The sequence below is a fragment of the Ixodes scapularis genome, unplaced genomic scaffold (assembly GCF_016920785.2).
Source record: "Ixodes scapularis isolate PalLabHiFi unplaced genomic scaffold, ASM1692078v2 PGA_scaffold10__122_contigs__length_95168666, whole genome shotgun sequence".
NCBI classification, from domain to species: Eukaryota; Metazoa; Arthropoda; class Arachnida; order Ixodida; family Ixodidae; genus Ixodes; species Ixodes scapularis.
The window spans coordinates 81,196,574-81,209,974 of NW_024609836.1; the positions used below are offsets into that span (position 1 = coordinate 81,196,574).

Here is a 13,401-nt window from a genome sequence, read left to right on the forward strand (position 1 = left end):
AATCATAATAAACGGGTAACGCTTTTAGTAATGAAAAACTAATATTGGAATTTATTTTAGTCACATTTTAGAGGTTCGTATACTTTTTCACTCACTACGACATTCAGCACAAATTAATTGACCATGCATGACTTGGAGCTACAAGTTCTGAATATTTGTTGCTTACTGAGATGTAGAAAAGTAAGCAACAAGTAAATTGCGGCATGCGCGTATTTTAGGTGTGTATAACCTTCAGAAAATAGGTTGAAGGCCGATGGGCAACTTGGAATCTACACTCTAAAAAAAAAGGTGTATTCTTACACCCTTTCTCCCATATAAGACACCCAAAACCTTAGTTCAATATGCAGCTCACTGACGTCGATCTGACCGTACGAACTTTCACGAGAGGCTTGATAGCCGTGTGGTACAACTTACTAATATAGCTATTTCACGTGTTATCGAAAAAAAAAAAATCTTTTTTTTTTGTTTTACTGCAAAACCTCAGTGTTTTATTTCTGTGGTCTTTGATACGTAGTTTAGCTATGTAATAAGTTATATCGCACTGTTATCAAGCCCCCCGTAGATTTTGGGGCCGTCTGTTCGACTATAGGGCGTTGTACGTCGAACTAAAGTTTTGGGGTGCATAATATGCACTCTCAAGAAAAAAGGGTGTAAAAGGGTGTATCGTTACACCCTTTGTCCCATATAATGCACCCCAAAACTTCAATTCGATGTACAGCACCCTACAGTCGAACAGACGGCCCAAAATCTTACGAGGGGCTTGATAGCCGTGTGGTACAACTTATTAAAATAGCTAATGTATGCTTTACGTACTACAAAAAAAAAATAATCGGGGTTTCCTTAGCCCTACTGTAAAAACTCGGTATTTTTTTTATGTGGTCTTTGATACGTACTTTAGCTATTTAAAAAGTTATATCACACCGTTATCAAGCCCCTCGTAAACTTTGGGGCCGTCTGTTCGACTATAGCGCTCAGTACGTCGAAATGAAGTTTTGGGGTGTATTATATGGGACAAAGGGTGTAACAATACACCCATTTACAACCTTGTTTCTTGAGAGTGTGGGACAAAAAGGTGTAAGGTGATACCCTTTTTTTAGAGTGCACTGCAAGGCAGGGGATTCGCTTAGTATGTTCTTCTCCTGGCTATAAGTGCAACGAAAGGAGGACCCATATACTATTTTGTCAAAACACCTGAGACTGTGTGAGGAAATCGTGAAACAACCAAAAGCAGAAGAGTCAGGGAAAGAAGAAAGTCAGGCGATGTCGACGGAGCTAACTCTGAGACATCGTGTGACCGACTTCTTTCCCTGTCTCTTCAACTTTTGGTTGTTTTAAGGTTGTTTCACACCCAGTCCCAGGTGCTTTAACATAAGGGTAAACGTACACCAGCTGGCCTGCGCCCTTACTTCTTTTCTTTTTTTGTGTGTCAATGTGCGACGGCCGTGACATTCAGTTTTGAAGGAGTTGAGTCGGGTCAAATTAGCAGATCACTTCATTTGCCGATTGGAAGGCACTAGACTTTAAGGTGTTTGTACCAATAGTTCTACTTTTTTACTTGCCTATACTTTTTATTGTAGTTATGCTTAAACTAACTACTGTATTTTTGTCGCCAGAAGGATGCCGAGCCAATCAGCTCGGCATCCTTCTGGCGTCACAACAATCCCCCGCAAAAGAAGCAGACGAACATGCGCTCCGCATTGAACACGACTGCCGCGTGAACGTTCGGCTAGGACTGGGCTTCGGTCAGTGAGAAGGGGAATTCAAAACGAGCCCCGACGCCGGAAATACATACGACGCTAAAACCTCTTATCTTGACGGTGTTGCTCGAAACGCTCTTCGCATCTTCGCTAGGCGACTCAACATGTGGAGAAGGAGCGGCAAATAAGGGAAAGGGAAGCAGAAGGGAAGGGCGCAAAACGGTAAACTGTGGCACTTTTCCGAGGCAAAAGAAAACTAGAAAAGATACTTGGGTGATTTCAAATAAGATCAATCATGCGTGGGTGTTTCATTGTTTTATTTCACATAATGTTTTTTTCATTTGTGATATCTTTATGAAGAATTAGTTTTACCCAGAAAAAATAAGCTCGAAGGAAAAAAATATTCTGAGTTAGGAAAATTTGCGCAATTGCACGCGTCGCTGCCTGGTGGACTTTGATGTCGGATGATCAAAATAGCTTTACAACAACTCCTTTTGAGTGCTTTTATGAACAAACCATATTTAGTGACTGGTTAAAAGTTGAGGGGAAGCTCTTTCCACCCTTTTCCCCTTTAACAGAGTGAACGCTGGAGAGGACCCGACCTCTTCTCCAGAGTTCGCCCTGCTAAAGGGGAAAGAGGTGACAGGAGTTTCCCCTGAGCTTTTAACCTTTCACGGACTATAGCTAAGTGCACGTTTTACTGATTTTGGGATTTTATTTTTGCCACTGGTCATACTTATTCCAAAGTTAACTCGTATGCTAACTTCGGAGTTTTCTTCATGTGATGTATCTAAAGCATTCTTGAATTGTTTTATTAGAGAAAAAATACATTCACATTTTTTATAAGATATATTGTTTTTTTTTTATGTTCACAGTTGGAGGGTGAGTGGGTTAAACCTTGAGACAAGTACAAGCGAGTTGGCTTTAAGAACGCTTTACACTGTGCGAGCGTACACTTGATCGAAGCCAAAATTTCGTCCGCTATCTTTCTAAACCCGAAGTGAAAAGAAAAATATATTTATATCGTTCATTTTACTAGCGGAGCACATACAAAATCATTTTTAGTAAAGCTGCATATACAAGAGAGCTCCGTCTCCAAGCTTTGCAAGTCGAATGAATTCATTGATAACGTAAAATGCTTTGTCATACTTTGTCACGCAAGTATCAAAACCTGCCCCTTTGAAATCAGGGTCCGGTCAAAATGGTTTTATTTAAAATAATCCCACAGAAAGTGATCCCGTTCAAAATGGTCCCTGCCAAAAGGTTCCTGTCAAAATGGTTAATCTAAAAAGGGTCCCTGGTAAAATGATCCCTGTTGAAATAGTTCCACAGAAAGTGTCCCTTTCAAAATGGTCCCTACCAAAAGGATCCCTGTCAAAAAGGTCTCTGACAAAATGGTCCCTGCCGAATTGCCCCTGTCAAAAGAGTCCCTGTGGTAATGGTTCCTTTCAAAATGGTTCCTGTTAAAACGGTTTTGTACAAAATGGTCCTGTATACAAAATGACCCTGCACAAAGCGGTCCTGGACAAAGGGGTCCTGGTCAAAAAGGTGTCCGTCAAGCTGTCCCTGGTCACAACGGGCCTGGCTAACATGGCCTTGGTCAAAATTGTCCCTGCTAAAATTGCCCTAGACAAAAAGGTCCCGCACAAAGTGGTCTCGTTCAAAATGGTCCCAGACAAAAAGGTTCCTGACAAAATGATGAACAAAAAGGTTCCTCTCAAAAATGTCCCGGTCAAAAGGGGTACCTACAAATTCTCAGCACCTCAGTGTGTACGTCTGGAGTGAATGTTAAACAAAACTTTAATCCATTTGGTAGGAAATCGATGGGCGGTGCATTGTCCAACCGAACTGCACGAATTGAAGGTGACGCTTAAACAGATACCATTAAACGCGCGCGATAGAGTATTTTAGGGTCGCGTTTAAACCATGACATAGTGTTTTCTAACCTGACTAAAGATACCGCGTGAGCGGATCACCTTAAAAAAGCGGATCAACCAACTATTCTGTGTTTTAGAGTATTTGGTTGACCGCTCACTTTTAAACTAAACCGTTTTACTAAACCGATAGCAGGTGGTGGAAGATTGAAAACATAATGTTGAATAGGTGGAAAAGCCAGCATTTTTTGCCGTGAAAGATAGCGGGGCGCCTACGCTCAATCTCAATTGAACAACACAAAATAATGTGGTTGTTTTCTGGTCGCGCGAGTCTTTTACGCCGGATAAGTCACTCGACTCGAGCCTAATTCCGATCAAAAATCTGGCAACTATTTCATAAAGCATGTTCTAAGCGATAGCATTATGTTTATTGTCAAAGTTCAATTTTTTTCTGGTAGTTCAAAAAGCGGGATACACTTTTCTATTAGAATTGCGGATTTTGTATGAAATTGTCATGAATGTTCGATTTAGGATCTTTGAAAGCATCGATAAAGCTTTTTTTGAGAGCCCGTAAAGGACATGAAAAACTTTGCAGATGAACCGGCTTCATTGCCAAGTTTTCGATGATTCACTTAGGTTTCGTGCTAAACGACATAGCTTTTGACTGAATTGCACTTATACCAGTTTCCTTTAGCGGAGTGGCGCTTCTTTTATTTTTTATTTTTAAAGCGCCTATGAACCATAGTTGAATCTTAAGATGTCATCTCGTTATTCGGCTATTTAATATGGGCATAAAATAATTGCCTTGCAAACAAAAAAATATTTTTATTATAATTTAAGCCCTGGGGGGGAGACAGGGAGAAAATTAAAAAAAAACAATGTTATTTTATTTTTTCAGTGTGTCAGGGTTTCGATTATAATGTTTTCTAACCAGGTACACTGCATAGTTTTGCTTCATGTATTTTTAGTTCAATTGAGATTTGAGCTTCGTACAAGAAAGTACAAATAAAATGTTACCATCATTCCTTGAGCAAGAAGAAAAACTTCCAGATTTTTTTAAAAATTAGTACAAAGCACATCGTCATTAATTTGCCTAACAAAGGCCCTGGCGCAGTGATGCACCGCAAACACACACTTGAAGCAAGCAATGTTAAGAGCCATTCTGACGCTTCCTCATTGCTATTGGCACTGGCGCTATAGAAAAAAAAAGTTTCACTCTACAATACTGCGTCACTTGCTGTCTACAGCAAATATACCAGTGATGGAGTACGTTTGAGTTCCATACAAGATACACATAAATTCCGAAGAAGGGCCAAACGTAAACCCATAAATAGACCGACTGCGGGTAGCTTTGAATACAATCAACCAATATTTCGAAGTATGGCCGGCTATAAAGCTGAAATAAAGTGCCCACAAACAAAACCAACTCAACTTCACTGCCACAACGTTGGCACACAGCGAGCGTGCTAAAGCAGTATGCAAAACCGTATAGGACTGAGCGACTGAGAGCATATCTTATTCATGGGTACGATCGCTCGCTTGCTTAGTGGTATCATAGTATAAACTTAATAAAACACTCAAGCCCATGTAAGAAAAGGATCGAGATACAATATACAAGTCCTGATAAAACATGCGTGTTCATGGCCGGAAAGAACCGAGGTAGGCAGCCGCCAATCGCAGCCCTGTCCCAAGTGGATGCGGCCGCTAAGGACAGCACGTCTTCCACCACCTGCGCCCTCCACCTGTCAGCCTAAAGGTGCACGACCTAAACGCGTCCTCCGTTGTTGCCTCTTGACCCTCTCCCGGCGGCAGTGCACTGCGTGTTCCAAGGGAAGCGCTACAAGCTCCACGAGCAGTGGGAGGTGGTCAAGGGCCCGCAGAGGCGCCAGTGCACATGCAAGCTACTTCGGACGGGGGGCGAGGCCGAGGCCCAGTGTACGGGCGGCTGCCCCCCGATCCCGGACCGCTTCCAAAAGCCGAACCCGCAGTGTCCCCGACCCGTGCTGGTCACCCCCAACGACCCTGGCGTGTGCCCCTACATTGTCTGTAGCCACACCCAGTCAGGTAACCCTACAGGGCTTTCTGAAACTAGCGACCGACCGCGGTGATTGACTCGTGCTACGGAAGTTCTCAAGGACACCTTCTGGCGTCCCCCTGGGGCCTACGGATCTCCAGGTTGCGGGTTCAAATCCCGGTCAAGGTGCTAGCAATCTGACTTAGTCTTATTGCGGAAGAGGCACCGTGTAATCGATCTTTTGGTTGCTCCTCAAAAGACCCCAGGGGGTCCAAATTAATCCGCAGTCCTCCGCTGGGACGTGCCAAATGCCCCTTTTGCTAGTTTTGCAAGTAAAATCAAAAATTTTTTTTTCTGGTTTCTCCTGGGTATTTTGTTATCACCTTCTGTCACGTTGGGTCACATCCAGTGCCACCTCTTGTTCTGTGGCATGCTGGGATATATTCGGGCACTTTGTGGTGTCTCGGGTACCACATTAGTACGTTTCGTTACAATGTGGAACCTTCAGTGCCTCCGAGAGCGCCGCATTCGGGAACTGTTATTCCATGAGTACTCTGCACCCGTGGACAAATTTTTGCGGCGTTTTCGACGAGAGGAGGAGTGTTTGTGCAATGCTGTGATCGGCGTCCATCCAACACCCCCATACCTTTGACTGCATAGCCACAGAAAGTTTGTCCGCGAGTATAGCACGACGTATCGAAGGACCAAAGCTAGTCTAGATTATTCCGTTAATAATGCGAGCGTTTTATTTTGACATTGACACTGATCGAGTGTTCTTGATTTCTTTCAGGCAAAGAGCTACAAAACGTCAGTGTGGTAGCCGTGAATACGACGACGATTCGCGTGCGCTTCACTCTGGCCAGCGTGTTGATCGGCCTTGTGGGCCACGCCGAGCTCCACTACACCACGGACCCGATGCAGCCGCGCGAGTCCTGGAGCACCCAGAAGTTTGCGAGGCCGAAGCGGCTCTTCGACACCGCCAACATCGAGTACTACCTCTCCGGGCTGCAGCCGGACACGACGTACTTCTTCCAGATTCAGATCATCATCGACGCCCTGCAGTCCGGCCCCGAGAGCCAGGTCTTCAAACTGACGATGCCGCCAGGTGAGGGTCAGCGAAGTACGTCGTTCAGCCTTCTTTTCTCTTTCTATAACACTAATCATATACCCTCCAAAATATTTTTATTAAAATAGTTGACAAAAAAAAAAGGTTCGAAGGAAATGAGGATTTGTGAAGTACGTTCTCAATAAGATAATAAGCAGTCACAGCGATTCCCACTCACGAACAATTTTTCGTGTGGAAGCTTCTTTTAGAAGAAAAGAAAAATTCTTCGCAAGTTTTACAGCTGTTTTTCTTTTCAAGGGACGTTTTCTTGTTCGCTCGTTGTGACGTTTATTTATTTATTTTTTTTTTTTTAAGAATCTAGGATGACTCGGAATACTATCCTCCGAAATTTTTATCTTATTATGTGTGTTCGAGTAGAAATGATTTATGCTTCACTTAAGTGTGAAAAAATACTTCAGGACTCAATTGATAAACTCATTCATAACATAAACCTGGCCGTCTAATTAATACTTGAATCGACCGAAGCCGGTAGTAGAACCCGAAAAGAAACCCTCTAATAAAAATGATAACCCAAATGTTTCACTAATAAATTTAGCTTATTTATAAGGTATGTATGGTTAATACAACTCAGACAATATGAGCTGAAACACTTGATCTCGACTCTTGCTATGCTTACTGTTGTCTCAAGCTCTATTACGCCTGAAATTGTTAGAGTTAAAGGATTGAGACCTAAGGTTTGCCGCATTTCCAGACCAATGCGTCTTTAAAAACTGGCCGGTAAGACAAAGAAGCATAGAGGGTTGTTTCAGCTCATATTGTCCTCTGTAATGCACCAAGATTCGCACTAGTCTTTTAGGCTTATCGGTTCTACTAAATATGTGTATGCACAAAAAACTTTTCTGAAGAGGTTTAATTTACAGTGTGTGCAACTTTTTTCTGCGTGGAATAAATGTCCTTTATTAACTACATTTTAATGTGTAGTTTTAACAGCTCTAGCCTAATTAAGAAATAACAATCCTATACTGGTGTTTGAACTGTTCTACCTTTTTTCAGAACCAACCACGACGACAACTGTGCCACCACTTCTGCTCCTGGACATGATGATGGCGGTGAACAGTGTGGACCCGCACACTGCGAAGGTCTCCTGGAGGCCCCTGGATGCACGGGAGAAGAAATACGTGGACGGTCTTCAAATACGCTACAAACTGGCCGGACAGGAAAACATCCCGTGGAAGACGACACCAATGATCCACAGGTAAAAACCTTGCCTTCGATCGGCGTAGCCAGAAGTGGTTTTGTTGAAGCTTTTTGCATATGGTAATGAATAAGATCTGGTTTAAATTTTTCTTCGCGGAGTTCTTGTGTGCCTTCTTTTTAAACTCTGGTCACCTGATTATCATGACACTGCCTTAAAGGCCGACGACCAGTTCTGGCTTTTCACTTTTCCCCCGCTTTCTCCTCTCCCCCCTTCTACCCTGTCTACCGTTGCCTTGTTTCCTTTTCCCCACGGTGAGGAGGATCTTCTGCCTTACAGAATCTCGAGTCTGATCATCAGCCTTCAAAGGCTGACGAGCAGTCAGAGAGAAGGAAACTTTCCTTCGGTTCCTTCCTTTCACTCCAAAAGAGGGAGACCCTCCTTCTTTCTGCGGGGGTTTTTCGCAAACCTGCTACTGTGGAACAACCAGAGTGCAAGAGGGAATGTAAAGAAAAAACTGGGAACCGGTTTTTTTCCTGGCAGAAGACGATTCATAACGGCATCACGCGACCATTATGACGTGTTATAGTGTGGTCTTGTATTTAACGGCGGGTGTTGACAAAGGGTTTTGCATCTTTCCAGAGACCGCACCTCGTTCCTCATTCAGGACCTGGAGCCAAGTTCGTCGTACCTCATAGACATGCAGTTCTCGGTGCCTGAAGGGCTCTCGACACGCATTGAGTCAGCCCAACATGTTGAAATGAAGACCGCTCCAATGCCAAGAGGTGTGTCATGCTCTGCTTGTGTCACTGAAATGATCAATTCGATTCCTCTTTTTTTTTTTAAGGTAGTGTATTCCGATGTCAGTTGCGATTAAAATATTTTACAGCAAATGCTAACACCTTTACGAGAAAAAAATAAACATTCCAAAACCGCTTTGCTTAGTAGTTAACGACGGAGCACGAGTGTGTGAGGCAGCTTATACAAGGCGCTTAAGGTAATGAGCCAGTACCTTTGTATATAGCCAGATGATTCCCTAGCTTAAAGTTATGTTGACCTTGTTACAACCTTATTACTTGTTCTCAACAAGTTAAAAAGAAAAAGCGTTAATTACTGCTTCACAGTTTTTGTGGTAATTTTATTCACACCACTAGAACAGTTTCGAGGTAATCTTTTAAAAATGATATTGATGACAGTCCACCAGAGCTTAACGACCGGAACGATGTTGTTTTGTTCTTGCAGACGAATATCACTTCGACATGCTCCTCAACGTGAAGAGGACGGAGTCCTATTCGGCGGTCCTGGTTCTTGAGGGCATTCCAGAACCCATCAGCAAGTATGTGCACGTCTTCAACGTGATGTACAAGAGCGACGCCGCAGCGGAACATATGCAAAACTTCGTGGTACTCAAGGAACCCAAAGTGCAGCTTGAGGACCTCAAACCCGGACAAAGGTTCATTATTTGTTTTCTCTAACGCGACCCAAATTTGGCACCGCAGTGAACTAGGATGAAGAAGCTTTTAAAGCGGTTCCCTTTACATTTGGGCTTTCTTACTTCACCGTTTCTTGATAGCCATGGTGATTGGGTTAAAATAAACCTACTTAATTTTTCAATCGTCGTTCTGATTAGCAGTAGCGGTGCTACATGTGTTAGGTAGTCAAAAATGAGATCCCATGGGAAAGCAAATGCGTCAAAAGGTTTAGTATAAAGGTGCCCTGAGGAGGATTTTGAGATTGCCTAAATATGGCGATAACTCACTCTGCTGACTCGAAGCATCCTATAAATCCCTAAATCATGACGATACGAGGCCAATTTTCCCATTAAGAAAAACCATCAAAGAGACCAACGCAACGATTTAATCTCCGGCGATGGGAGGGGAGCATCTGGGGCAACCAGGAGCACTCTCAGTCAATAGCAAACGAAGGATCCTCGTGCCTCGAACGGTGGAACCGCTGAGTGATGTTTCGAATGCGTGGGGCTCGATGCCCATACAGCCCGGAGTGCGACTCAGCCCTGCAAGCAAGCGCTCGAGTGCTCGAGAGCTGACAACCAATAACATCAATCACGGAAAAAAAAGAACAAAAAAACAAAAACTAAACGTAGTTTGTTATTTCTGAGACGATTATTGGAGTGTGATGTTCCCTCTCCGCGAAAAATTACATGCCGCAGAGCGAGTTATGGCCATCTTTAAGCAACCTCAGAAACCTCCTCGGGGCACTTTTAAAGGGGTTTTCTTCAAGAGATCTTCAGTAAAAGCCAGGCCTTAAGTATGCAAGAAAGCACAGAGCAGTTAAAATAAATATTCCCAGAAGTCGAAGCACATCACGGCATTGCAAGGTTGCCCTGAAATGGGGCGCGCTTAGTTTGAAAGTATACTTACATCATGGCATTGCAAGTATCTTTTTTATGAAAAAAGATGTATATGTCAAAAAATCGTCAGCGTACAGGCAAGCTGATGCGTATTAATCATGATGTTTAAACCCTAAAACTGGGAAGGAAACTTGAACATATATTAGAAGAGACAACGGTGACAGACAAGCGTCTCGATGAAGACGCTCGTCAGTCATCTTTTTTCTGTTCTTCTAACATATGTTCGAGTTTCCTTCCAAGTCCCAAGCTTTAAACATCATGATTAAACATCATGATGTAAATATCATTCAGAAGCAAACTCAAACAAATAAAGACCACCATGGAAGTCGGGAAGCGAGTGTCTACACTCTAAAAAAAAAGGGTATCACCTTACACCCTTTTGTCCCACATAATACACCCCAAAACTTCATTTCGACGTAGAGCGCCCTATAGTCGAACAGATGGCACCAAATTTTACCAGGAGCTTGATAACGGTGCGATATAACTTATTAAATTGCTAAAATACGTATCAAAGGCAAAAGAAAGAAAATACAGAGCTTTTGCAGTACGGCCAAGAAAACTCCGATAATTTTTTTTGTAGTCAATAATACGTACATCAGCTATCTTAATGAGTTGTACCACACGGCTATCAAGCCCCTCGTAAAGTTTGGGGCCGCCTGTTCGATTATGGGGCGCTGTACGTCTAATTGAAGTTTTGGGGTGTATTATATGGGACAAGGGGTGTAATAATACACCTTTTTTTCTGAGAGTGTACCGCATACACCTTTTATCACCTGAACTACTGATGAAGGCCAACATGCAAGCTACACTAGCAGCACGCCAAACTTAGGGCAAATGAAAGGAATATCTGTTAATATCGAGAATTTCCTTGAAGTGGTCACTAAAGTGGCCTCCTCCCTCACAAGACACGGAAATGATATGTTATTTTCCCACTGCTTTAGGTACAAAGCCTGGGTGGACGCCTATCTGACCAACGGCAAGACAGCTTCTTCTAACATCCTCGAGTTCCACACCAAGCCTGGCCCTCCACCCACGACCACGACGACGTCAACCACCACTACCACTACGACGGAGTCGAATGAAATAGAAGGTGCGGGTGCTTTCTTGAACGTCAAGGCTCGTTCACACTCTTGCGACCGAGTAAGACCGAGTGAGACCAGACCGGTTTTTAAACGTCTTGCGATCTCTTAGGACCGGCTCCGCTGCATCACATCCGGTCCTAAGAAGTCGCAAAAGGCTTACAAACCGGTCTGGTCTCTCTCAGTCTTACTCGGTCGCAACAGTGTGAACGAGCCTTCAGTTGAATTCTAGAAGGATGAACATATATGATTGATTGCTTGCAAATATGTCTGCTTTGCACAGCCGATGCGACCAACCCTCTTTCCCAAAGGCATCAGGGCTGAAGGGGTAGGGAAGTGGGGTTTAGGGGAAAGGGAGTGATGCTTTTAGATGAACCGGCCCAGGTTAGGTTAGATGATTATTGAGACCAGGGCTCGTTAATCCTTAGTCTGGCGCTGCGTTGGGCCGGGTGGATGAACCCATTCCTTGCAGGAAATGGAACAGAGCTGTGTGTTCTAGATCTGGGCCAGGGCGGCGGAGCGGTGAAACGCTGTCGCCGGAAATTCCTAGATTAGTTGTCCGCTTGAGGCCTCGTGACGCTCGCGGCAGAAACACAGACCGCGTTTAGGTGAGGTAGCGAGGTGAGCGTATGAGAATACCCATTCAGCCACCACGGACGGCACGATAGCTGTGCCAGTCGCTAGGCAAAGTATATATCTCCTAGAATCTAGATCGAGTGGCAAAAAAAGACAAAAGGAATCACTTTCAAGATAAAGAAAACAGGCGAGCAAGTGCACATGCGACCATGGGAACTCTCTGTTAACATAAAGCAGAAGCACGGTCTTTTCCTGCTTGAGTTCTAAAAGGGAAATCTCTAAACAGGGTTCATGGCGGCGCGACTGGTTCCCGTGAAGCGTGCGCTTGAGCGTAGCTTTGGCAAGCTTGCATTTGCACAGACTCGTCTGCACTGGCGAAGACATGGCGGCAGCCTGTCGCCCCACTTGCAATCGTCTATATTCACTGACAACATTGGAAGAACAGAAAAGTGCCTCAGTTGTCTCGCTTACAGCGCGAGTTTCGTACCTTCCATAAAGCTTCAGCGTCTCGTGAGCCTCAAGAGTGCACGCGTAGTCCAAGCAGTACAGAAGGCAACCTGCGTCTTCTGGAGGCCGGCTTTGGAAATAGATGCCCTGTCGTTCTCATCTCACCTAGGACTAGAACCATTTTCAGTGTTTAGCAATCCACAGCTTAGCTCGGGTGTGTTGTGGCTTGGGTGAAGAAGCAATGTACGCACGCGCTCTTAATATGGCGCCCGCCAGAAGCTCTTTTTCGGAACGGTCTATGGTCTGTTACAACATGAAATCTGCAGCGGAAGCTCTGCCTTCACCGCGAGCTTTCCATCTTCGATAACATTTCAGCACACGCGCAGCCACATGGTGGAAGGCAACGAGTATGCCCTGGAAAAATTAAACTTAAGCTGCAGAACTTGGCTTGCAAAAGACTATTCACGACGCACCTAAAATATCAGACCTTGATTCCCATAATATATTTCATCAATGCCGTAAAGCTTTGCCACTAATAGGATTTTGTTTTCTTCTCCGGAACACTGCAGACAGCAAAGCAGTCGCCCTGCACAGCGTGCACCAGGACGGCAGCACTGCCGAGGCATACTACATCGCCCTCATCGTGGTAGCTATTGTGGCTGCCGTCGCCGGCCTCGCCTTCGCCGTGGTTCTGGTCCTGCTGCTCAGAAGGCAGTCCACCGCCAAGGCCCCGATCACCAGGAACCCGTCGGAGTCAGCCTACGACAACCCGACGTACAAGGTGAGGCCTTCCGGGGCATAGCCGCGGTCACACGTCTCGTGCATCCTACGAAAGACACGGTGTCGCTGCAGGCATCACGACAGAATTATGTGCGGATATGCCTCAAACATGTTTGATTCATGTTTTGAACGTGTCTGAAGACAGCTTTTGTAAAACCAATGTGTAAGAACTGTTATTCGAGAAAGAGACACGAATCAGACAGTGTTCTACTCAAGTGAAGTAACTTATGACTGGGATTGCAAAGTTTAAAGGTGCAAGTTGTAGGCAGTAACACAACGGAAGGTATTCAGACATGGCTCGT

The 13,401-nt window shown here is 44.4% G+C and overlaps 1 protein-coding gene across 1 annotated transcript in view; it reads left to right on the forward strand.

Moving 5' to 3' along the window:
* Positions 1–13,401, forward strand: part of LOC8038279 — a 141,335-nt gene that overhangs the window by 125,746 nt on the left and 2,188 nt on the right. Inside the window, exons 18-23 of the mRNA XM_042288607.1 lie at positions 6,376–6,690; positions 7,705–7,906; positions 8,489–8,631; positions 9,089–9,299; positions 11,159–11,307; positions 12,889–13,100. Coding sequence (XP_042144541.1) covers positions 6,376–6,690; positions 7,705–7,906; positions 8,489–8,631; positions 9,089–9,299; positions 11,159–11,307; positions 12,889–13,100 — 1,232 coding nt within the window. The remainder of the gene's footprint in view (positions 1–6,375; positions 6,691–7,704; positions 7,907–8,488; positions 8,632–9,088; positions 9,300–11,158; positions 11,308–12,888; positions 13,101–13,401) is intronic.